Consider the following 25,771-nt stretch of genomic DNA (forward strand, 5'->3'; position numbering starts at 1 on the left):
ATAGCGTGAAGTGTGATCATGCAGGGATAAACAGAATGCACAGCTATGAAGTTCCAAGGCTAATCCTTGTGGATTTAGAGGTCATTTACAGTACCGCGTCTGTAATATTAAATATCTGTGGTGATCAGTACATCCAACTCATTAAGACTCTGGAAGCCAACCTAATAAATATAGCTACAGTCTTTCCCATTACTTCTTCAGCTAGTAGCAGCTAGAATAATGTGAAGTGAGGCTGAGTACTGTGATTTGATATGTTCACTACTATGCTGTGGGCCTAATTTGCCTCCTATTTATGTTGGCTTTACTGACTTAATTTGAGTTAATCCTGATTTACAGTGGTGGGAGTGAGATCAGAATCTGCCCTGTGCATATTGTGAATCAAAATTTCTGCTCTCTTCTTTTTCCCTTTTAAGGACCAAAACTATTTCTGTGCATATGTGACAATGTTATGTGACATCCTCCACCCTCTTCCCTCCAATGTTTTTGTCCTAGAGAAATGACTTAGAATGGGTAGCTTTGTAAAGTAATTTTTTTCTATTCCTCCTCCCCTCCCCCCCCCAAAAAAAATTAAATAAAAAAAAATACCCTGCACTTTCCTCTCCAGGCAGACGCATAGAATTAAAATAAAAATAGTGGACTGGAGAGCAGGATTTTGGCTTCAGTTTTGTGTAACCATGGGCATGTCACTTAGTACCTTGTCCAGTTCCCTGGTAGTGTTTTCATTGGCTTCGTTGGATGTTAGATTAGGCCATAAATTTTTGTTGTGCCTTAGTTGTTTTTATGTAAATTAGGCATAAAGGATAACTCGTCCCCCTCTTTCATCTGTCTCAGTTGTAATCTCTTTGAGGCGAGGATTATTCTCTTCCAAGGGTGAGCTAACCTCAGTTAGGACCTTAATCTCCTACAGTGCAAATAATGGCGACAATAGATGGGGGATATAGACTTTTTAGTTTGGCATGAGCACATCTTTAGATCCCTGTCAATCCTTAGAGAGCTGGGAGAAACTCAAGGGCTTCTCAGGCTGCGTTTCTGACTGGGTTGTTCCAGACACTGCAAATTATTCTCATCTCTTTTGAAACCTTTCTTTTCCAGAAATGTCTACAATTCCACTAAGCATTAAAACTAGCATTTTCAGAGGTTTGCCCTAAGCATTAAGTTCTTAGGCGCACTGACCCACAAGCACCCCTATTTCTTGTACTTTCTTTCCATGCCCTTGGTTGCACGCTGCAGTGTGCTGGGACACCCAAAGGTGGATCCAGGGGAGTGCAGTGGTGCAGTTGCACGCCGCTTTCATTTCTGCTCCACCCAAAGTTTAAAATCAACTGCCCGGCATTGCAACAGCTTTTCTCTTCAGGTAGCAGAGCGGGAGTCATTTGACTTCATGGCTCATTATAGTCTACCTGATTCCTTCTAAACCCTTTGTTCCATGGGTGTTACCAACCTTCTTTCCTCTTTTAACAGTCTTAATGTTTCACTAACCAAGCTCTTCTTTCTCCTGCAGTTCTGCTGTCAGCTGTTTCTGGTACCATAGCTCCTACTTCATAGTCCTGCCCACTGTTTTTTAACTCTAGCTAAAAACATGACCTCAGGTGTGGAAATAACTTTCAGTGATGTGCTGGATGCACTGTCAAGAACCTCAGGAAGGCTTGCTTTTATTTTATGAATCTGAAAGAGAAGTACATTTAATTTTGATTACTATAGGATGTAAGAAACAACATCTTTTGATTATTTTTGCCTAGCTTGTTGTGTTTTTAATACATAATGTATGATATTGAAAATGAATGCACACTCCAATAAAGTTGTATTTGTTTTTGTTTCAATCTTAAACTGAATAATATTGCCCTAGGCTCTTGGCATGTTAGTAAAGCTTCTAGTTTCTTTTTACCTGGAGAAATACATGTGTTGTGTTATATGTAGTAATGTACCATACCATCTGTACCACCTCCCACCCTTTTCAAAATGCTAGATATGCCCATGGCTACAGCTAACATGTATTTTTCTTCCTGCATTAGGAAACTACCCTTTTCTTGTACTCCTGAAGTTACTTCTCTAGCAAGATTTCCCAACATCACCCATTGCTCTTGAAGCCTTTTGAGTTCTGCTATCGGTGAAGCCACAGGACCAGACTGGAGACCCCAGTTTGTTTTAATAAGCTGTTTGTGGCATGCAGAGCTCCAGTGCCTGAAGGAAATAATGGGAAGTCTGAAGTGCAATGGGAAGAAGTCTTTAATCTCTGTGTTACGTCACATTAAGATTTCTCTAAGGGTGTCAACTGAGGCAAGAATAGAAATGCATTTCAATAGGCTTATGGCCTAAGTACTTCAGCTAAATATTTTGTAGGAAAGAGTTGGATGGGGAATTTTGTCACATTTAACCCTTTTTTTAATTCCCATTTCCTCTCCACATGGTTGCCTAGCACCCAGGAGCTATCAGCAATGGAGGGTTTTTTAAAGATGTTAATTACTTCTCCATGTCTGCGTGATCCTCTTTGTGAGTGGCCTGAGGGACTGGCTGATAGTGTCAACTTCAAGGATTAAAGTGATGAAAGCTTTCACGCAGCTGGGTCTTGTTTTACAAATCTAACTCTAGTTTGTACATTAAGATGCCTTTGCCCTTTCCCCACCCCTTTTCCTCTTATGTTTTCAACCACCAACATTTCTTAATTCTTAGCACTGGAGCCAAAACAAATATCGCAAGGCTCCTTTGCAAAGGCTTGCTTGTACCTTGGGAATTCTGACTTGGGGACCGCTGTAAACTTAATATCATGGGCAGAGCTGCTGTTGGAGCTGTGTGCTGCCCTCTTTGCAGATTGATATCACATGAATGGTTAATGCTGAATCTAGGATATCCCTTCAGCAAAAGCTGCCTTTTAGAGGCAGCGCATCTTGTAGTGCATGGAGAGCTAGCCACTAAGATTTAGCTCTCCAGATTACCCAGGGCACTGCAATCCCTTCTTCGCTGTCAGGGTGCTGGGAGGTCATATTCAAAATGTCACTTTAATGGATACCCTTTCTTTTCCGTGGCTGGCAGAGGGAGTGAGCGAGCACATAGCCCAGGACAATGTGAATATTGCAGAGGTTGTTATTTATCCCAGAAGCAGGCAGCACTTGGATTTGCTTTACACTGGGCTGTTGTTGATTTGTGTGTATAAACACCACTCATTCTTTAAAGTATCCATAGCCATGTGAGGTAGAGCATGGCTGTTTTCCCCTTTTTGCAGACAGAGACCTGAGATGCAGAGAAGCTAAGTGATTCAATCAAGGCACCCCAAGAAGTGTGTGGCAGAGCAGGGAATTGAGAATTGAGATCTGGTACCCAAATGCCAAGCTGGAATGCTAACCTATCAGCCATCCTTCACCTTGAAGAGCACAAAAGTACCCTTTGAGCCTGTTGAGCAACAGCGTCCAGCCCTAGGTCTCTGAGCCACTGGACCTCAGTGGAGGAGAGTGGAATCTGGGAAGGGAGGGGCTGGCAGCTGCCCAGCAGACCATTGCCAGAGCCAGGATTTGAGAGCCTGGGCTTCCTAAATCCCAATCTGCTGCTTTGCACTGCCTTCCCTTCCTCATGACAAGTGACCCAAGAGAGCAAAGACTGTGCTATGCTCCTTGTGTTGACCTTATAGCAGTGGGAAGCTCACACAGAAACCTCTGTCCTGGACTCTTGGTGCAGTCCCAGCCAGCAGCCCATATATGCCGATACATCCGTGGTACTGGAATTGGCAGGTGACTTTAAGAATGAATTTTCATGCTGGGCGAAGTCAGGAGACCTACACATCTCTGCTTATAATTGCAGTGAGGGAATGGGTACTCTGGATTTCAAGGGTGAAGAGATCACCAGCTTACCCCCCCTGAGAGAGAAGTGTCTGCTGAGCTGCGGAAAAGGAAACAGAGGGTAGCTAACTGAAGTTATCTAATACCGAAGTGCAGTAGCCCAGGGGAAACTGTTGATAGGCCACAAACAGGTACAAGGAATATTTTTTTAAAAGCAAAAAAGCTAACAGAGTTTTCATTCTTCTCTGCTCGAGCTTGCAAGGGCATGTTTTGCTCACCATCTGGGCCAGGGATGGCAGGAGCCAACAGGCTGCAGTTCTGTGACATGCTGGAGATATGGATGCTTTGATAACTGTCCAAGTGGTGCATTTAGATGCTTTGAAGCTTAAGGTGGTATTTCAGTTGGGCAGCCCTCAAAGGAGCAAGAAATGGCAGCTTGGTATTTGCCTTAACTGAACGGAGCCTTTCCAGTTTTGATCTCTGCCCATTTCCAAGCACCTGGGATTCTCTTTCTGCTGCCTTTGAGCAGCACTTCTGTTGTGCGGCACTGCTGGCTGGCTGGCTGGCTTGTGTACTGAGCAGGCGTCTGCTGTGGGGCTATGTCAGTTCATTAGGGCTTGGCACTCTTGAATGGGCTGTGTAGTTGAAGAGAGGCTGCTAATTTAGACTGGAGGAAAAATAATCCAAGTCTCTTGTTTCCTTTTCCTTGTCATTTTTCTATGGCTGCAGTGCCTGCCACTTAAATCCTTTGACTGGATAGGGCAGAAGCCACAGCTTTAGGATTAGTGCGTATGGTGGATTTAGGATTTCAAGCAAACATGTGTTGCTGTGTTTGGATTGTGTCTAGTTTTTCCTGGCCAGGGAGAAATACTCTTACCCTTGTGAGGATGCCTGATAGAATATTCAAAAGGCCTTTCTGAGCCTGGAAGGATGAAGGCTTGAAGCAAGACTTCTTGAAGAGCTACATGAGAAGGAAACGTGAGCATTCTGTTTTTTGCAAACCTGGAAAGACACTGAAGAACCTGAGCACCTGGGCAGGCTTGCAGTGAAAAGCAAGGGCAATTACTGGGGAGGATGGACCTAAGTGTTACCTTTGGGTTTATGGCAACAGATGCTGCTGTTAACGGGCACCGGAGATAGAATCTAATTCTCAATGGAGCGTGACTTTCAACTGCTTTAGGTATACAAGGGAGAAATTCACTTCTTCACGAAAACTGTAGTCGAAAGACAGAACAGAGATGTGGGATCTGACAGCTGCAGGTCAGTGTGGTGGCCTGCCGGACTCCCAGCAGCTGATGATTTAGAAGAAAGAGCTGGAAATATGCTTTGGTGGCGTTTCTGTGCACCATGGATCTTTTTTCTTTCCCGTGTCCCCTGGATTTGTAGGACTGTGTCACTCATGTCATTGTTAAAGTAATAAAAAGGAAAACCACCTCTATTTGGGAGACCTAAGAAAATAAGGAATTAATAATGATATTCCAAGTTTGGGTAGGTAGGAAGGTTTTAAATTTAACTGGGAAGCAACTGTGTAACAAAACAGCCTGACGAACTCTCAAGACGCTCCAGTTTCCTGATTACCTTGAGGATTTTCTTTCCTAACATTTTTATGCTGTTGTACTGGGAATTTGCAGGCACAGAAGCTTGGCCTTTGCCAGGGCCTGCAGTCCTTGTGTGCAATTCCGGATCCTGCCTTCCTTCTCCAGTATGGACACCCCCAAATCTCCTTTGCTTCCAAATAAATTTGCAGTCTCCCGCTTGGCTGAGGCATTTTTCTGGATTGGTGGCAGCATCGTGACTTCACCAAAATGGAAAATCGGCCAGATCGGTAAGATGAGTGTTAGCTGAGTCCCTGATGCCTAATTGTACAAGACAATAGCAGCTTAAAAGCTTTCACGTTTAAATCTTATTTAATGACAGTTTCATTTAGCAGTAACTGGGGGGAGGAGAGGAAGTAGTTGACAAACTGTCCTCATGTTCTTTTCTTTGTGCACTGGGTTCTTGGGTGCTGGTGTACCGTTTTTGCAGAAGCTTCAATTCAGGCAACTCTAAATGAGTTATATTTCTGATCCCAGGTTTCATTTCCCCTTGCAGCAATCAGAATAAAATTTGTGCACCTTGACACATGCAGGCTTTGGAAGTCTCAGTTTTTTCTCCCAACTAAAGTAAAATAAGTTGGTTGACTTGTCAGATTTGCTGTCAGCAGCCAAAACTTGCATAGTATTCACCAACTCTTCACTTTTTTCATGCTATGCATATCTGTTTTTAGTAAATTGAATCATTCAACTTCTTAAATTGCAACTGCTTTGCTCTTAGAAAGATTCTTCTAGTTTTTTTCCTGGACTTAAATTATTTCCTGATTTTGTTCTATATATTAACTGCTGATATGCCATGGCACAATCATTAGACCTTGCAAATAAAACAAAAACCAACAGAGAGAGCCTGCTTGGAAATGGCATAACAAATGTGATCATCCTAGTATGGTAAACGTGCTGTAATACCAGGTCTTTCTGCTTCATCCATTTGAAGTGTGGATGCACGTATGGGCTTACCCAGAGGGCACGGAGACTGTGAAAAGGAAGGCTGACTCCGGAGCACTGTTGGGGCTGAGCAATGAGCCTCAGCAGTGCCCCTAACGTGGATGGCTGGCTGCTGGTCTGCTGCAGTTCAGAGAAAAAACTGCAGAACAACAAACTGCCCACAAATTAAGCTTTTTAAATGTTGTTGGAATTTACAGCATGTCTTTTCCCATTAACCTCTTGTTTGCTAATGATTTTGTGCTGTAATAATAGATGCACAACCTAATAAGTTCCACCTGATCTACAGCCATTCATACAAATAGTGTCCCACTTGCAAATTAGATCATTTTAAATGCCCTGTTTTTCTCCCCTTAAGGGTTGAAGCCACCAAGCTAAGGAGAGTAGAGGTGGAGTTGAGCTGAGGTTTGAAGCAGGATGTTGAGCAAGGGAAGGCAAGAAAGCTGTTGCACCAAGAGTGGCAGGTTGGCGTGAGGGGGCAGAGAGGAGAGCTGTTCATTGGGCGCAGAAGTGCAGATAAGCAGGACAGGGACAACAGACTAGGGCTCCATTCAAGAAGTTCAGAGGCAATTTTTGAGCTGAGTGCTGGAAGTATGTTGTGAGCTACTGTCAATGCAGCTGCCTGTGCTTGGTGCCACTGTGACACACACTAGCTGAGGGTGCCAGTCACTGCAACACAATAGCCTGCTTTCTGGGGTGTGTCTGAAGTTTCAGCAAACAGTAGCCTATGTTTTATGTAAGAGGAGATTATACCAAGAGCAGCCTACCCACCCCATGCTGCGTACAGCAAGGAAAACAATATGCCCTGCTATCCTCTTCTGTATAGAAGTCGGCAGTGGTGCAGGCTGGCACACTCTACAGGTTACAGGGTTATTATTAATTTTTGCACATTAAGCTCCAAAAACAATATATCAGGCAGCAGGGTCTGCAGCGAACATGGCTTACCAGCCTGGGTATCTGCTTCAGGTTACCAAAGCTGCTTTCTGCAGCTAAATGCAAATCTCCCAGCTGCTGTAATAACTGACCTAGGGGATCTCTTGATGGGGAAAGCAGAGGAATGCCAGGGGCTCTTGTGTGGAGCTTTCCAAGGCGAGCAGCGACCAGGGAAAGGCCTGCCTCATGCTTAGTATTTTCACTGGCCTCGCTGGCTGAACAGGACTTCCCCCCCAACATGTTTCCTCCTGTATGTATTGAGACTCACATGACTGATGGCAGTGATGCAGCAGCTGTTAACCTGCACAAGCACACGGGCATTTGGAGCTAGAGAGGGCATTTGAGTTGTTCACTGATCTGTCAGCACTCCCTGAAAAGCCTCCTACAAGACTGCTCCTTAAAACAGTAGCAATTCTCAGCTGCCTGCTGGAGTGACTCACCCTGGGAACCAGTGAGGAGGAGGGGGATGGTTTTTTGTTGTTGAGGTTTTTTTAAGAGTAAGTTGCCCTGCAACCTGTGTCCTTTGGACCAAGCAGGGGCTGCTTAAGGCTTGCAGAAGTATCACAAGTTCTGAGGGCCCTGAAAGGGAGAGAAGACCCTCTCTAAGCACTCTCCTTCGTGCCTCCCTGATCTTCCCTGTGACAGAGAGCTGGGCCGTTGTCTCGGAGGGTATGGTCCCCAGGCACTCTATGATTCCTAAGTCAGACTCTATTAACAAAGCTTAGCTGAAAAGTTCAGCCAAGTTGTGTGATGCCGGGAGCTTGACCTTTCTAGATAGACTGGCTAAAACACAGAGCTGTGGGATGCTGCACCAGAGCTAGAGCAAGCTCTGGTCATGAAGCTTTTGACAAGCCTGAGGTCAGGTGCAAAGCTTCCTAACTTCATCCTATCAACCCTTTCATAGCAAGTACCCCCGCTGCTCCCCTTCCCACCCATACCAACACTAAAGGATTTTCAGTCCTATTGAAACCTGCATTAACTGATGAATTATGGGCCTGTTCTAGCATGACTGTGGAATCTGGGAGCTTCTCCTGTTTGTAGTTATTGTGCCTGTATGTCCGCCACTTCCTAGCCCTTCAAAGCTCTAATCTAGCGGGGGTGTTCAGTAAGAGCCCAGAAGTAAGGATTCATTGTTCTGGGGGGGCCTCGTCCTGCTCTGCCACTGCTCGGTGTTTTGGCCATTGTCAAGTTACATAATTCTCTCTCTCTCTCTGTTTTTCTCTATATCTAAAATGAAGCAAACTCCTTACATCACAGGCATGTTGTGAGACAGAATTCAAGTTGGCAGGAAGATGCTGCTGAAATAAAAAGTATTATTATTCAGCTGGGGGAAAGCATTTACTGTGACTTCAAAGAGTCTCTGGGCCATTGTATCAGGGAACATTCACCAGAAGGTCTTCATTTGTTTCTGTGAGCACAGAAATAAATGGTTAAGGAAGATAGCTGGACTTTGAAAGATGGAAATAGCTACAGGCAATCTCTGTTTAACACTGTTTCACTTAGTGCTATTTCTCCATAACGCCCATTTTAAATTGATACCTGATTCCACTTAGTACGCAGTAAGTTTTGTTATAACGCTTGCAGTTGCCATTGCGGGTCATTAAAAACTGTTGCGGTCGCCATCTTGGATCATCAAATACTTTCAGGTTTAGATTCATAGATGTTTGGGTCGGAAGGGACCTCAGTAGATCATTGAGTCCAACCCCCTGCCCTGGGCAGAAAAGAGTGCTGGGGTTAGATGACCCCAGCCAGGTGCATGTCTAGCCCCCTCTTAAAGACCCCCAGGGTAGGGGAGATCACCACGTCCTTTGGAAGCCCATTCCGGATCTGGCAACCCTTAGTGTAAAGAATTTCTTCCTGATGTCTACCCTAAATCTGCTCTCCATCAGTTTGTGGCCATTGTTCCTAGTTACTCCAAGGGGTGTCCTGGTAAACAGAGCATCTCCTTTTACTAGCTGCCCCCCCTCCCATGAATTTGTATGTGGCCACAGGATCCCCTCTCAGCCTTCACTTAATGCTTGTTTCACTTAACACTCGGTTTTTCAGGAACCAATTAAGAGCGCTAAGCAGGAGTTGCCTGTCTCCTAACTGGTCCTTCCTAACTTCTGTAAGGTAGAGGTTTTCAACTTTTTCAAAGACGTGTACCACTTCCGGAGGGGGGGAGGGTAGCGGCCAGATGCAGAGTGGGGGGTGGGTGGGTAGGGTTTGCACATGGCAGCAGCATGGCCGCCACATGCAGGCTACCCCCTGCCACGTCCAGGAGGCGCCTGTGTGGCCTGCAGAGGGGAGCCACTGCCCTCTCACCCCCCCACTCCTGGGAGGCAGTGGCACAGGGTGGTGGGTGGCGGCGCCCCATCCCTGCCTGCCTGCGCATACCCCCTAGCCCCTTTTCAAGTACCCCCAGGGGTATATGTACCCCCTGGTTGACAACCCCTGCTCTGTGGGGAGGAGCCCTGCTCTGAAAGTGGTGCTGGTAGAGGAGAATGACTGCATGCTGTGCCGCCTCTCCCCTCCCAGCCCCCTGAAATCCCCTTGCTCTCTCCGTCATCCCCATTGCCATTTCTTGCACACCTATAAGGGGGACCTTTCTACTTCTCTTAACAGGAGTTTGGCCATCTGTGTTGCTGGCTTGTCCCATGATTCACCAGACACTTCCTTGTTTTCTCTTCCTTTTGTCACCAACAGTCTGATGGTAAACAATCATGAGTTAACAAAGCAGCTGAGAATGATCAGTGAGATCAATTCCCAAGCAGGCTGAAGAGGTGCTACAAGATGAACTCCAGGTTGTGTGTGCAAACAGTAATTGCATTTGTGCAGTGAGCCAGCAAATGAGCAGTGTAATATTTCAGATTAGAGCAAACCGGCAGCAGAATAGCTACTGAGGTATCAAACACTCTAGAGTTTTGTCAGTGATTCCACAGTGGTCTGAATTAATTTTATCAGGAAGAATGATTGAAGGATACATTTAAAGGTAACAGCTGGGGAGGTATCCAGTTCAATACATTTATATCTAGTGCTTACATGATCAAATCAAGGCAACAAATACATACAGTACAGAGTTTATCTGGTCTTTTTGTTTTGTCCATCAGCGTCAGTGCTTCTGTGTTTTTTGTCTTGCAGTAGACTCTCTAGACACATAAATAATTCTCCCTGTTTTGGTCTCCTCACTAATACCAAATACAGATTTGCTTGTTTTGTGTTCTTCAGACCCGGTACAGTAGAGTTCAGTGACTTGCTAGGTTATGTAGCAGATTAGTGGCAGGGCTAGAATATGGAGTAGGATTTCTTCATCCAACTTTAATGAATTAGCTAGTGGATCATGCTTCAGATATACAGTGCAACAGTGCCAAGGTCCTGTGAGCCAGTTACCATTGCTGAACTTGCTTGGCATTCTTTGAACACCTCCTAATTTTTATTTTAAAAGAAAACGCTCACAACTATCATTGACTGGAGCTGCTGTTCGCCACTCTTCTCCCCTTCCTTGTACAGCACCTTGAGGCAAAACGAACCCTGTGGGGTCTGATGAACACAGGGGCAAAGCTCTGTACCCCCATTTATGCCCCAAAGAGAAGACTTTGATGGTTATTGGAGCCCTCTCCATCTGTTGGCTGTACTGTGTCAATGTGGTCAGCCTGAAGTGTGCTCTTAAGCTGTTTTGAAGAAAAACATTCCTCTCTTGCTAAACCCTGTAGCTACAAATTTGTAGGTTCATTGATTCTTATGAGTTAATCCATAGATGCAAGGAGAGGAAAATCTGATAATCCATTTTAGCTTTCCAGGGTCTTATGTGCCTATCCTAAAAGAATCTTTTTTTCTCCCTGGTCCTTAGTTTTTGTTGTCATACTGTTTCTGTAGGTGGAAGTTGCAAAGTCTGTCTACCCTTCTCCTTCCATCGCTTTTGGACAAGACTCGTGAGAACAGTTAGACCCAGCACCCAGTGACATTTGGCAGTTAGGTGCCCGGCTCCTTGTAGTTAGGTGCCCAGTACCTTTTAAGATATTACCCTAGGTTGGCAAACAGAAGTGTGGCATGAATACTGTCTATGCAAAAAGAGATGTCTCCATTACTGTGGGATCTGTGTGTCACAAGCAAGCTTCTTTGAGGGGTACAATATTTAGAAAATAAAGCCTTTTCCTAACCGGAAAAAAAATCGTAATTTAGTCTTGTCACTTCCAGAATAGGGCATTTTTGTTCAGAAAAGGGGGGGAGAGGGAAGAAAACCTTCCAAAATAAGACTGCTGGTAACATCACGTTCAACTGTTTGTAGAGTCTTTTCTTTCAAACATTGCTAAAATATTATATATGCTGCAGTGCCTTGGCACTACCAGGCAAATTAAGGACTGAATATCACCTTTGCCTCTGAATTTCCTTGCATTAATTCAAGAAACTTCCTCCTAACCATAGGATAATTTAGAACAAAATTAGAGTGATCAGCTGTTACTATCTTGAGTTTAGCTACAATATGTTAAAAGTGTGTGTGTGGGGTGGGGCTTAGTTGTTTAACTGCACATGTTTTTAGGCCTTTGCTGTGATTTGTTGCACCCACATTTGCAGATATTGGGAAGGAATGGTTAAATGCTTTCAGTTCAAGTGGTTTATATTAGCTATTGTTAATAACTATAACTATATAACTATAAATAAATAACTATAGTAGTGGTGAACTACTCACCACTCAAGTCTCTGTTTTACAAATACAAAGGCTACACCGCTATGTTTTTGCTGGGATTGTGTATAAGAACTGCTCACAGAAATCCGTAATTGTCAGCATGTAAGCATTTTTGGCATCAGGGTATAAGGTTTTAAGTTTTGTTGCAAAATCTTTCCTCTGAATCGTGCAGCACTGGACACTTGGTCTGCATTTCATAAAGAATACTTTCACTCTCGATATAAAGAGGGTTGTGGTTGGGAGGGTCCTTTGCTTTCTGTTCTGTATGGGTTCTTGCACTGCACTTGTCACCACGTTATCCAAGTTCCTACCGCTAGTGCATTCAGCGGCGTGACTGATGTCCATCTCACATCTGTTCTCTGAGCCTCTCTCCAAAAGTGGAAGAACATGACAGAAAGTTTGTGTCATTGGGATTGTTTTTCAGTCTAGTGGCATGGGGTCTGTATGTGGTAGAGGAGGCAGATGAAGAAAACATATCTGGACTTGGGGGCAGAAGGTGGTGAAGTGTGCAGTGGCCCCCGTCTCTGCAGCCTGATGTGACTGTGGGCTATTTCTTTACAGCTGAGCTCTCACATTACTGCAGGAGGTTCTTTTGTGCTCCAGGGTCAGAGTGGCTAAGCAAACTATTATTTTGCAGGCCTATGCAAGCTCTTAACTCCCTGGGACCAGGCCTCTATTTGCTTTTAAGATAAGAACCAAGACCCTGGGCATTGTCCTATGACTAGAGACCTGGGTTCAGTTCCTAGCTCTGATCTTGCTGGCAGACCTTCATCACGTTCCACCGTCCGTAAAATGGGGCTGATCTTGCTGCCTTGGAGTGGTCTGGAGGGAAAGCTCTGTGTAAGAACCAGGTAATCTCCAAAAGCAAGTTAACTCTGTTATTGCTGCCTCTTGCTACCAGACTGCCACAGATGCAAGCAGGCCAAGTTTAATGATGTGCTACTGAATAGTTCAGCAGCAGAAGGATGTGCTTTATTGTCTGCTGTAACCAGACGTTCAGCGAAAGGCAGCTGCATCCTTATCTCTTCTTTAAGTACTAACCCTGAAGCTGGTACATTACAAATTCACCCTGTTGCAGACTTAGCGGTAGCTTAGTGCTCCACTTCTTCTTCTTTTTTTTTTAAATCAAACAATCTGCCTCATTTTTATCTAACTTACCTTTAACACTGGGCTCAGATGGCCTGTTAAATGGGAATGGGCAGGAGCAATATTGGCATTTCTGTCCTGGTTGTGCAGAAAGTGGTGCATGTTGGGAATATATTTGCTCCTGCAAACGTAGACGTGTAACAAGAATGAGCCTGGTAGCCATGCTAATGGTGTGAACAATGCCAAGGTCTCAGAAACTGGGTGTCAGACTGATACATGGCTTACGCTGTTCAGTTCCTAATGATGAGACTCAAGAAGTGCCACTGGAGCAAAGTTTGTGGGTTTGTTCCACAAATGGTATGCTCCAGATTCTGGATGCTTTGCTTTGCTGTCTAGCTCTCTGGCTAGTGTACAAGAACCTTAACATTTCACAGAAGATAACTGCAGACCTCTCCATAAGATCACCTCTGAGACTGGCTTCAGCTCAGCAGCTGGCTCTCTTTTAAATAAATAAATAGAATTCAACATGTGATTTTAATAACCTTATTGCTATTAATTTTTAATGCCTCCTCTCTATAGTGAAAAATGGTTTAATTCTAAAGCAATTTGTACTCGAAAGCCTTTGAATTATTTATAGGGTTCCTGGAATATTTACAATATTCTGATGGCCAAGTTGGGTAATTAAACATTTTTTCCCCTCTGTTAATTGGATTCTGGGTAGGCAGAATGCTAACTAAGCTGCTTCAGAGGGAGCAAAGCTATTTCTAGATGGGGATGTTGCTGCCTGGAACTCCAGAATTTACAGTGAGAAACAGGCAAAGTTAATGACATTATTTTCCCACAGAGTTAATTGGAAGTTTAAGGGCCAGATCCTCAGAGACTGTAAAACAGCCAAGCTCCCCCCAAATTAATGGAATTACAGCAGTTTGCATCAGCAGAGGATCTAGCTAAGGGTGGAGTTCAACCCTAGGCAGAGGTAGCAAATGGTCAACATACTGGCATCACAGAAGTCCAACTTGAGCACTAGGTCCTAAGTGGTGCCTGAGTCTCAGGCTGATTTCTGTGAAGGGGTAGTATCTGCCATCAAGATGGTGATAGGCAGTTCCAAAGGCACAGGTGGGAACTCAGTTAATTTTAAAATAGTGAGACAAACTGATATTGTGTCTAACCTGCAGGTGTTGTCTTATTTCTTTCTGCAGTGGAAAGATGTATGAACTCCATGCAAGCCGGGACCCAGATGATCAAACTACGTGGTGGTTCCAAGGGTCTGGTCCGTTTTTATTACCTGGATGAACACAAGTCATGTATTCGCTGGAGACCATCTCGAAAGAATGAGAAAGCCAAAAGTGAGTGCTGGCCAACAGGCAGACAAGTTCTTTGGGTAAATCCAATACTTTTTACTAAACCAACTCAAATAGTTGGACAAAATCTTCTTTGCAAGCTTTTGGGTACAAATACCCTTCATCAGGAAAAGAAAGCATCTGCAGTTGGTCTGTGCTCTTCCTTGATGGAACAGTAAAAAAGCCAGAAGCTAGTATGCATGCGAGAAAGCCCGTCAGTGAAAGTGTAAATTGAGGTCGTCAACAGGTGAAACACAGTGGGGGAGTTGTTGAATATAGGTAGTAAATGGTAGAGAGGTTACATGGGGAGTCAGATATTAGGCAGGTTATAATGTGTCATAAATCCAGTGTCCATATTTACTCCATGATTTTTTACTATTCCATCCAGGAAGAGCACAGACCAACTGCAGATGCTTCCTCTGCCTGATGAAGGGTATTTTTACTCGAAAGCTTGCAGATAATTTTTTTCAAACTATTTGATTTGGTCTAATTAAAGATATCAGATTTACCCAAAGAACCTTTCTGCCTATGTCCTTAGACTAACACGGCTACAACCTATACTGCTGGCCAACAGGTCTTTCTGCTGGATCATCCCAAGGATGAGATTCTGTTCCAGGTATTGAGCAGCTAGCATGAGGGAGGTGGAAGGTGATCAAGACCAATGCTGTATCTGGGTTCCAAACAGTATGTGTGATTGCTGTGAATGAAAATGCTGCTGTAGTGCAGGCTGGAGTAACTGAACATACTTGGAGATGAGCTGCAAACAAACCCTGCATGGATAGTGCAAGACTTAAGGGGAGTCTGCAGGTGATGGCTTTGACCCTTTCTTAGGAACCTCCATGTAGGGAGGGCCCTGTTTTTGTTGACACAAATTACTAGTGGCGTTGTAGTTAGACTCTGAAGCTATCAACTATTATTAGAGATGGGATCCAAGGCCATATGGATCAGGTGCCTGACTGAGGCAGCTCTGACTTGATTCATTGTATACTCAGGTTCTAGTTTGTACAGGTCCAGATGCTTCCAATGAAGCAATGTCTGTGCAGACCTTTACAGGATCTCTTTGACCCTGTGCAGGTGCAAGGATCTGCTTTTCAGATCCAGCACCATGGTTTGGCCCCAAAGCATGGTCCACATGATGATGGCAATAATGATCATCATCATCATTTGTACTACAGTTCTGCTGCGGGGTCCTGACTAAGATCAGCCCTTCAACATGGTAGAAACTGTAAACAAAGTTAGTAAGAGAAGGTACATACCTCAAAGAGCCTGTGTTCAAAAAACAGAAGGCAATGGTTAAGAAGGGGCATGGAGGAGAAAGGACTTCCCTGAGGTCATAGAAGAATCAGGATATAGAAACTCAGTTCCTTTACTCCCAGTCTCTGGCACCCAGCTCACTGAACCATACTGTATTTGGCATCCCCTTGTCCTACTTACCTCCTGCTACCCACCTTAAAAATACAACACAGAACTTTTTGTTCTCTACCCAGGACTGCCACGTACCAAACAGCTTTAACTGTCCCCACAAGACTATGCATGTGAGGATTTTTTGTGTAACTTTGCACCAGATGGTGGCGGCTCCATTCCAAAGGAAGGATAAATGTTTGAGAAGCAATGATTGTTTCACAGGCACAAGTTGCAACCTGCAATAAAAAAGGACTTAAATTATTTATTTAACAAGAACAGCCTAAAGAGATATGTGTAACTGCACTGGTAAGGAAATGCCACAAGAGAGATGGCTGGCAGCTGCCCGGCCAGTGGAGGAACAGGGAGACCAGACGCTTTGGGGACCAAATTAACTTGCCTGTTTTCCTGTTTCAAGAGTAAAGCATGTTGGCAGGATCTGCACCTTGGGGTGTGACCCACTTTTGGCATGTAAAAATATACTGAGAAAATATGCATCATTTGAGAGTTGTAGAGCCCTCATGGTTAGATCATTAGTCATGAAAGTTCTGCATTCAGCTCCTGACTCTGCCCTGACCTCCTCTGTGACCTCTGACAGGGCACTTGGGTCCAGATTTTTAAAGGTACTTAGGCACCTAAATGTCTCTAAAAGTTTGGGTCATACTTCCTCATCCTAAGCAAGAACAAAAAGAGGTTTCTGAGCACAGTGAGAATCTGGCCCATCTGTACTGACTCTCAGCTCCTCAGGGCATGTGCTTGTTTCAGTATGCATACATACAGTGCCCTGCACATTAAGACTCTTATCTCAGCTAAGGCCTCTCAGTGTTTCTGTATGCCAGACAAATCATAACAATGTCCCTGTCTCTTCCATAGGCTTAGTGTCTTAACAAGCACCAGTCCTTGAATTTCTTTTCTGCAAGGATGAGTTAGAACAGGGGTGGGCAAAATACAGCCATTCTATGTGGCCTGCGGGGTCCCTAAAAAGTTTAGAAAATTAATATTTATCTGCTCCTGGCTGCCTGTCAAAGATGACAGGAGTCAGGCGCAGTAGGACCCAGGGGAAGCCGGCAAGACTCAGCAGACCAGAAGTAAGGCCCACCAGGCCTGCCCCTGCTCCCAGCCCCAGTTCTGGGGCAGAAAACTGGAAAAGAACTCAAAGAAGGGCCAGAATTACCTGCATGGCAGCCTGGACTGAGCAACAAAAGAGCGCTGGGCCTGTCTGTCTGCAGCCTGGACATATAGTCTTAGCTAGTCAACTATGCTGAGACAACACATTTGGAAAACAACAAACAATTGTATGATCCCACTCAAGTCCTTAAGTCTCACTCAGAGCTCCAGTTCATAGACTTCACAGATTTCATAGACATTTGGGTTGGAAGGGACCCTAGAGGATCATTGAGTCCAGCCCCTTGCCCAGAGGCAGGAAGTCAGCAAGGATCATAGGATCCCAGCAAGATAAACATCCAAAAGTATCTTGAAGGTGTTAAAAGTAGGTGCTTGAACCACCTCCAGTGGCAGTCTATTCCAAAACTTGGGGGCTCAGACAGTAAAGAAGTTCTTCCTAACGTCCAGCCTAAAATGGTCACAGAGGAGTTTGTGACCATTCAATCTTGTCATCCCTTGGGACGCTCTGGTGAACAGACGTTCCCCCAGATCCTGATGAGCACCCCTGATAAACTTATAGGTGGCCACCAGATTGCCTCTGAGCCTGCGTTTTTCCACGCTGAAGAGTCCCATGGCTCTCAGCCTCTCATCATAAGGTCTGTTTTCCTGACCTCTGATCATGTGCGTGGCTCTTCTCTGCACTCTCTCAAGCTTCTCTATATCCTTTTTGAATTATGGAGCCCAAAACTGGACAAAGTACTCCAGCTGCATTCTCACCAAGGCCGAGTACAATGGGAGAATGACGTCCCAGGATTTGCTTGAGAAGCGTCTATGAATGCAAGCCAGCATTTTGGTCACTTTACTAGCCACAGCATTACATTGAAGGCTCATGTTTATCATGTGGTCAATCATGACCCCCAAGTCCCTTTCGTCCGTAGTGCTAACCAGCGTAGCACTGCCGAGCCTATAAGCATGCTGCAGGTTTTTCCTCCCTAGGTGGAGAACCTTGCATTTTTCAGTGTTGAACACCTATCAGGTTCTTGTCCGCCTATTTCATGAGCCTGTCAAGATCTGCCTGGATCACCCTCCTGTCTTCAGGTGTGGATGCTTTACCCCAGAGTTCGGTGTTGTCGGCGAACTTGGCTAGCCCGCTTCTGACACCAATGTCTACATCATTGATGAAGATGTTAAAAAGTAAAGGCCCTAGGACAGAGCCCGGAGGGACCCCATTGGTCCCAGGGCACCACAGCGGTTGACTTCTGTCAGCCACTATGCTCTGGGTCTTGCCGCGGAGCCAGTTCCCCAGCCAGCGGATCATGGTGAGGTCGAGGCCGCAGTTAGCCAGTTTAGCCAAGAGGTGATTGTGGGATACCAGATGGAAGGCTTTTTAAAAATCAAGATATATGACATCAATCTCTTCTCCCTTGTCCAGGTGATAGGTTACCTGATTGTAAAAGGAAATGAGATTGGTCAAGCAAGACCTACCCGCAACAAACACTTGCTGGGTATTTCTCAGGTTATTGCCATCAGCTAGCCTGTATAGGATGGCCTCTTTCATGATCTTTGCCAAGACCTTCACCAAGATAGAGGTCAGGCTGATGGATCTGTAGTTTGCCGGATCCACTTTCCTCCCTTTTTTGAAGCTAGGCACCACATTGGCCTTCTTCCAATCATCGAGCACTTCACCAGAGCACCAGGAGTTCTCAAAGATCTGTGCCAGGGGCTGAGCTATGATGTCTGCCAGCTCTTTGAGTACCTTTGGGTGTAAACCATCAGGGCTGGCTGACTTGAAGGTATCCAGCCTGTCAAGGTGTTTCTTCACAAGGTCAGCTTTGATGGATGGTAAGGAATCTCCCTCACCCAGGCCTCCTTGTCCTGCAGTGGGCAGGGTTGTCCCATAGGACTGGTGAAAAACTGACACAAAGTACTCATTTAGCAAGTTCGCTTTTTCCTGAGTGTCAGTTGTCCCATCTGGTTCAGCAGGGGTCCAGTGTTGCCCTTGCTTTTCCTCCTGCTCCCCACATATCTAAAAAAGGATTTTTTATTGTCCTTGATATTTGTAGCCAGTTGGAGTTCCATCGCAGCCTTGGCTTTCCTGGTTTGCTCTCTGCATGTCCGGACCAGAGCAGAGCATTCCTCCTTGGTGATGGATCCAGTCCCCCATCCTTTGTAGGTCTTCCCTTTAAGATGCAGGAGGTCCGCTAGTTCCCTGGAGAGCCAAGGGGGCTGCTGTGCCCTTTTGCTGCCTTTCCTCCGAGACGGGATAGACTTTGCTTGTGCTTCCAGGATTGCACCTTTGAGGAGGAACCATTTGTCCTGAACTCCCCTCACCATTGGGTTGTGGCCCTTTAGGGCCTCACTGACAAACCTCCTTAGGTTGTCAAAGTCAGCTTTCCTGAAGTCGAGGACTTCCATATTGCTGACTGACTTGCCAGCTTTATGGTTCACATAGCTCCAACTTGCTTCTCCAGTAGAAAGCAGGGGACGACCCCTCACCCCCCAGAGGGAGCAATTTCTCCAGCTCCCAACTCAGCAGCCTCTGTTAGCAGCTCTCTCAAGCCCCCCACAAAAAGAGAGCACCTTGGGAGTTTCCAATATAGCCTGGCGTGACATCTCCCAAGCTTTTCCAATCAGGGCTTGCCCTGTTTATATTTTTTCCTCTTAACCAATTAATTAAAAAAAAAAAAAAGGTACCACTGTCCAGCTAGCCAGTTAGGCTAGCAGGCTGATCCCCTTGCATATGTGACTAGAAGCCAGGTTTCTTATTTACAGTAAATGCAGAAGGGGTGGGGGTGGGGGTTGTAAAACAAAAGAGGGCCTTTCCTGCCCCAAATGTGCGCCTGATGTAGTTTCTTCTTAAAATTACTAAGCCAGAGAAGAGGAGACCAGATCTCAAGTACAGAAGGCAACACACACACCCCGACTCACCCCCCCTACCTGTATTGTCTTGTCTAGAGAATTCAAGAAAACTAGGAGTCACTTCAGCACGCTAAGCCATTTGAGACCTTCAGCGGTTTAACCATCCACTTAGTTTGTGTTTAAAATCGTTTTGTAAAATGACTGCATGTAAATAAAATGCTTTGAAATATTAAAGACAATGAGGCACTGAAGCTGTCATCATCCTGAGTGGAGCTGTCAGCACAGGCAGCTCATAAACCAGTTGTGAATGCTTTCTGCATTTCCCCGTGACATTCCTTTCACCTGATGCTGTTTGATCCAAATGTATGTGTATACAGTTGTGCTCCCACACCCACTTAGTGAGTAACATTAAACCCACAGGGCAGTGATGTAACAAGACCAACAGAGAGCTTGAGTATTTTGCTTGGTTTCATTTCAAACGAGGAGAAGATGCTTGGGACTGGAGCCTGCCCTGGACATTGGATGTTCTTTTTCTGTCATCCCAAACTAAATTGCTTGCACCATGGAAGTGTAGTGCCATTTGAATTTTTGCCCTGTTACAGCTCTCTCTCTTTTAAATTTCTGAGACGTGCATAGCTGTGTAATATACACTTTAGCTGCACAGTCTATATGCCATAGCAAATAGATGTCTGCTCCTACGGAAAGGCACACTCCTTATACTCTCAGGGGGACACTGTAATCTAGAAAGTTACATTTTGCACTGTTTTTTTATTGTTAAAATTTCTCTTACTTTGCACTTGGGAGCAAGGTTCTTTACGAGGAAAATAAATTGTTCATATAATTACAGGTTGCACAGGCTCAATGCTTAGCATCCATGCATGCACCTTCATTAAATCAGAGGGTACCCATTTGTAGGGGGGAAGAATAGGGCTTGACAAATGTTGCCAATTTGTTGGCAACTCCCTCCCAAACCAGGGTGCAATCATCTGGAAGCTAAAGAGCAAGGGTGCCTGTAGATGTGCCCAGAGGCTGCTCCAGTGTGCTGGAATTACAGTGCATCAGAGCAGACTCAATTAATTAAGTCTGCTGGTTAACTGAGCCTGCTGGAGCGTGCTAATTAGTGCGCTTCAGCCAGCCTCCATGTCTCCTGTATCAGCATCCCCACACTGCTGCTGCCCTAGAAGCAGCTTGACACCATGTGCTTGCCACATGCTGACTGCACCATGTCCCTTGCCTGCCTGGTGCAGGATGTTGTGCAGCTCCCAGGGCAGCGGCAGCAGAGAGCAGAACCCAGCCCGCAGCAGCAGCCTGCGTCCGCCTCGCAGATCCAGAGGGCCCCGCCCCACCCAGCTCTGTCCCTTTAATAAAAAAAAAGAAAAGTCCCCACTCACCATCTCCTGCCTGGTGAGGGGTGATCCCCACTGCCCCCCACTGCCCCACACCATGTCGGGGGGCTCTGCACAAGCCCCAGAAACCCCAAGGCTGCTGCAGCAGCTGGTGACTTGGGAGGTGTTGTTTTTTTAACTTAAAAGGCTGGAGTTGGGGCAGGCGGAGCAGCCATGGTGTGGGGGCTGAGAGAGTGGGCGGGGGTTGGGAGGTTCATGCAGTTGGGCAGTGGGGGGCAGCAGGGATCACTCAGCTGCTGAATGGGGGCTTTTTTTTAAAGCACCAGGAGCTGGGGTGGGCGGGGCAGCCATGGGGGGGCCTGGGGGAGCAGGCGGGGGTTGGAGCCTGGTGGGGGTCTCCCTATGGTCCTTTCCACCCTCCTCCAGCCCCGCCTCCCCCGCCCCTTACTTACCAGCATGGGGTCTGGGTCCAGCACCCTGCTGTAGCCAGCGGGGACTGCCCGAATCACCGAAGCTCTCCAAATCTTTTCTGAATCTATTTGGAGAGCTTCGAATCAATTCAGACCTTTTAATTGTTTCCCTGATTCGATTCAGATTCAGAGATTCAACCGCCGAATCTCCTGCAAATCGAATCAGCACCCAAAGGTTTGCACAGGCGTACTACCTGTGCCACTCATTCTCTTGCTTTGGCTTCCTTGACTGGAAATGTAAAGGTCCTTATCTCAGCTTGAAGACCTGACATAGCAGGGAGATATAGCAGATTGAGGGTGGGGCATTAGGTGGGAGGAGAGGGTGGCAGGAGACTGAGACTTGCCTGTGCCAAGACAGTCCCTCCCCAGACTTTTTATAGGTCAACCGGGGTAAGCCTGTGCTAGCATGCAAGTTGAGCAGTCTCTGCAGAACAAGAGGTTTAGCTGGGGATAGTCTTGAGTTCAACAAATTGGCTTTTCGTCAAGTGGCTGTTTTCTAAAAGCAGCGGGCTTTGTGCCTAGGATCAGCAGATACTGCTGCTTTGTCTGTGCCTTTACTGGGCAGTAATGCAGCAGTAAAGGGGCAGAGGTAAAAAAAGCATTGGTATTGTAATAGGCAAACAGAAAACATTCTTGGGAAGAAGGTATCAGGGCCTCCATCTCGCACTGCTAGCAGCAAGGAGCAGCAAAGGCTCTCCATGAGGTAGCCTGCTCTGGAGGGTCCCTCCTGCAGCATTGCTTGGAGGGGCAGTATGCCCCATGACATGACTTTGGTGCAGTAGCTATGGATGGGGAAGAGCTGCTGGTAAAGCACTGGGATCATGAGAAAGCACATGCAGCTGCATTCTCCCTGCCCATACAGGTTTACTCACAAAGCACTTCTGTTGCCATGTGCCCATGGAAAGCTGGCCTGCAGAGGCTGGCTAGCTGGCTGCACGTGCTTCTGGCCCTGTCACAGACCAGCACTGTGTAAGCTCTGTTTATAATGTGTAGAGAAACAAATCTGTTTTCTTGGTTTGTAGCAGGAGGCAAGAGAAAGCCAAGGGAAGAAAAGAGTCATTGGCAAAAGACTGTTGAGGAGGAAAGCTGAAAGGGAAGGCACAAACTGAACTCCAGTGCTCCAGGCCAGTTTTTTTAAGCATGCAGATCACCTCGTGCCCTTTGCTCTCTCCTCACATAAAGTCTGGCCATGTGTCTGGGCTCACCGTGTTGCAGACTCTTTATCTTTTGTTCTCTAAGGGAAGGCACTCTCATTTGTTAATGCTCTGGCCAAGCAGTAGCATTTAGCAATGTGGATAAAAGGTCATTTGTTTTCCCTGACTGGTAGCAAGAAAGGGAAAGTCCCCTTTCCCTGTAGAGTCTGGTTCACACAGATAATGTTAGTGCTTTTCTACTGATGGTTGCTAACAAGCCACCCATCTTTCTTGTTCTTCTAGTCTCTATCGACTCCATCCAGGAGGTGTGCGAGGGGAAGCAGTCGGAGATCTTTCAGCGCTATGCTGATGGCAGTTTTGACCCCAATTGCTGCTTCAGCATCTACTATGGAGACCACATGGAGTCGCTTGATTTGGTGTCATCCAGCGGGGAGGAGGCCCGCACATGGATCACAGGGCTCAAGTACCTGATGGCAGGGATCAGTGATGAAGACAGCCTGTCGAAACGTCAGAGAACCAGAGACCAATATCCTTTAGAACTTGGGAAAGGGTGTCAAGCAGGGGTAGTATTGTCCCTAGAGGAGTTTTGGGGGACCTCTAATTGCTTGTATAGCTGGAGGCAGATGTCAGGCTCACTGTTCCAGAGTGGCTTCCATTACATGTTCTCTGTTTCCAAATGCCCCTGTGTGTCTGAGTCCTGGTTGTTGCACTCTGTCTTCTGCTTGAGCATAAAGGGGCATGCTCCTTCATCTGGCCATGATGACCCATTCCTCTCACCCACTTCATGAGCATATGTTCTCTCCATCTCCCTCCTCACCCTCAAACTGCCTTTTGTAGGAGTTATTTACAAAGGCAGAAGTAGAATGTAGATACCCGCTTTCACTTGGCTTTCGATGGATTCAGCTCTTAACTGCCTGTAGTGTTTTTCCTATAGGTGTTTTCTTGTGGCTTTTAGCCTTCTGAGATGACACTTGTCAAATGAGTGTGTGTGTGTATTTGGAAGTTGGACTTTCCTATCCCCAGTTTCTGTCCTGCACTCCAGAGCTGACATGTTATGCATCCAGAGCCCTTAGAGGGGATCAGTGGCCTGTGCCGGGCTTTGGATGAATGGAGTTTCAAAAAAGTAAAGGTCACATTCTGCCCTCACTTTCAGCTTCTGCAGCCCTATACATAGGTGGAATTTAACTCAGATTTGATATCTGCTTAAAGATGTCTCCCACCTAATAAGGGTGTTCTGTCTGTCCTGCCAAAATTAACTTGCACAAAGAGAACTTTAACGTGTTTCACTGTAAACTCACACTCTCTCTCACACACACAAAACACAAAATATTCCCTCCTCTGCTTTAACATCATAAGGGGAAACTGCTTGCATACACAATATTGCGTCAAATCCCGTACAGGGCGGTGAGGCTCTAGCTCATGGTTTCTGCTGTGATGTTAAAGAACCATCACTGTTTGCTTATTGCTGTATCTGCATTGCTGTCCCATACTAGGCTATTGTAGCATGTCTGCAGCAGTCACTGCTACCCAGGAGCATTTGTCAGGAATGAGCACACAGGTGGGTGCTTTCTGTCAGGGAGACTTTCTTCCTCTTTGTCCTTGGAATATAAAATAGCTGTCTGGACTCATATTTGCAATGGTGACCCCTGCATCTCTGACATTTTTTCAGGTGTAATATGTAGAAAGCTTTTGCTGTTCATATGCCTATTACCTCTTGCTTTGCAATGGAAACAGTCTCCGCCATGGTTTCATGCACCTGGCTATTATAATACCTTTTTACAGGGGGTTCTTGCGCTTGTTTATTTATACTGATAAGAGATAAAAGGCTATTAAAAGTCCTTTCCAAAGTAAGAGCAGCAAGATAATATTATGTTAAGCAATTTGAGAGCCTGGCATAAACAAACTAGCTTAACAAGGATTGTGACAAATTGTCAGTCTGTGATACCTCAGGAGGACTTGCAGACAACTTCATGTCTTTATGGGAACAATAATATAGGTTTAATGGATGTCAGCGAGAAGAGATGCGGGTTATTCATGAAAGGTTGCATGCAGCTCTTGAGATACATTTGCTTCAGTTGAAATATGGGTTTTTATCTCCTCCTTCGTTTGGCAGGAATCCCAGTGACAAATCTAGCTCACCTGGAATAAAGCAATTTCATTACACCGATCCTAAATGTATTTGTTTTTCAAGTTAAGCCTGTGCATTTGTATGTGTAGTTTACAGCCTTGGTAAAGAGCCTTAATAATGTTCAGTAAGGTCTCTTGATGTTCTCTTACCTTCCTTAATCTAGTTAAAAGTGGTTGAAGCAAACCTTTGATGAGGCAGATAAGAATGGAGATGGCAGTTTGAGTATTAATGAGGTGCTCCAGCTGATGCACAAACTGAATGTAAACCTCCCTCGACAAAAAGTCAAGCAAATGTTTAAGGTAAGCAAGAACCCATTTCTAAAGTGAGGAGGTGTGAGCTGCAGAGCTGTTAGGACACAGCACAACAGGCAAGAGTGTTAATGCTTTGTCAGTGGCTTCTGGTTTGCTTCCCCAGAAGAAGCTGCTTTTTGTATTTGGCAAGTTGAAGAAACTCCAATAAAAAGGTTTCTTGGATAAATCCTTATCTTCAAAAGGGGAAGGATCACCTGCACTAAGTTGCTTACTGAGCTGTATAGCGTAAAGAAGGACAGGACAAGCATGACCTGTCTTCCTGGCTCTTATCTAGCTGCCCCTGTGAGCTTTGTTCCCCTCCCTAGGTATGTGCTGGTCCTGATACTGACACCCTTACACTGAATCATGCCTCCTTCTAAGGAAAAGGGATCAGTCATGGGGTAAGGTGCAACTCTTGGTGCAGTAGGGCATTGCAATTTGATGAACAGTGTGAACCCAGTCTTTTGTGGTAATCAGTGGTCCCCGATCATGTCCAGACTTGGAACGAGATGCTTCTGCCTCCATTGGCAGCATGCTATTTTTTCCATGGTAACAAAATGGATTGTGCTTCAGCCAGAAGCCTGCTGCCTCCTCTCCTCAGATGGCTTCTGTTGCCAGAGCTCTTGCCCTGCTAGTTCCTGGGATGTTTTTAAGTTGAGAAGGAAGAAGCGATTGTGAGTGAGGGTTGGG

At 45.6% G+C, this 25,771-nt stretch overlaps 1 protein-coding gene across 2 annotated transcripts in view; it reads left to right on the forward strand.

Moving 5' to 3' along the window:
- PLCH2 (phospholipase C eta 2) overlaps positions 1 to 25,771 on the forward strand; it is a 362,294-nt gene that overhangs the window by 247,120 nt on the left and 89,403 nt on the right. The window contains exons 3-5 of one of the 2 annotated variants that reach the window (XM_090024087.1): positions 14,189 to 14,335; positions 22,946 to 23,188; positions 24,960 to 25,090. In XM_090024087.1, the coding sequence (XP_089880213.1) occupies positions 14,189 to 14,335; positions 22,946 to 23,188; positions 24,960 to 25,090 (521 nt within the window). Of the gene's footprint in view, positions 1 to 14,188; positions 14,336 to 22,945; positions 23,189 to 23,460; positions 24,222 to 24,954; positions 25,091 to 25,771 lie in introns of those variants that run through there. The other variant, XM_090024086.1, reaches the window with a different exon arrangement.

Source organism: Crocodylus siamensis, chromosome 12 (assembly GCF_052110815.1).
Source record: "Crocodylus siamensis isolate JL-2025a chromosome 12, ASM5211081v1, whole genome shotgun sequence".
NCBI classification, from domain to species: domain Eukaryota; kingdom Metazoa; phylum Chordata; order Crocodylia; family Crocodylidae; genus Crocodylus; species Crocodylus siamensis.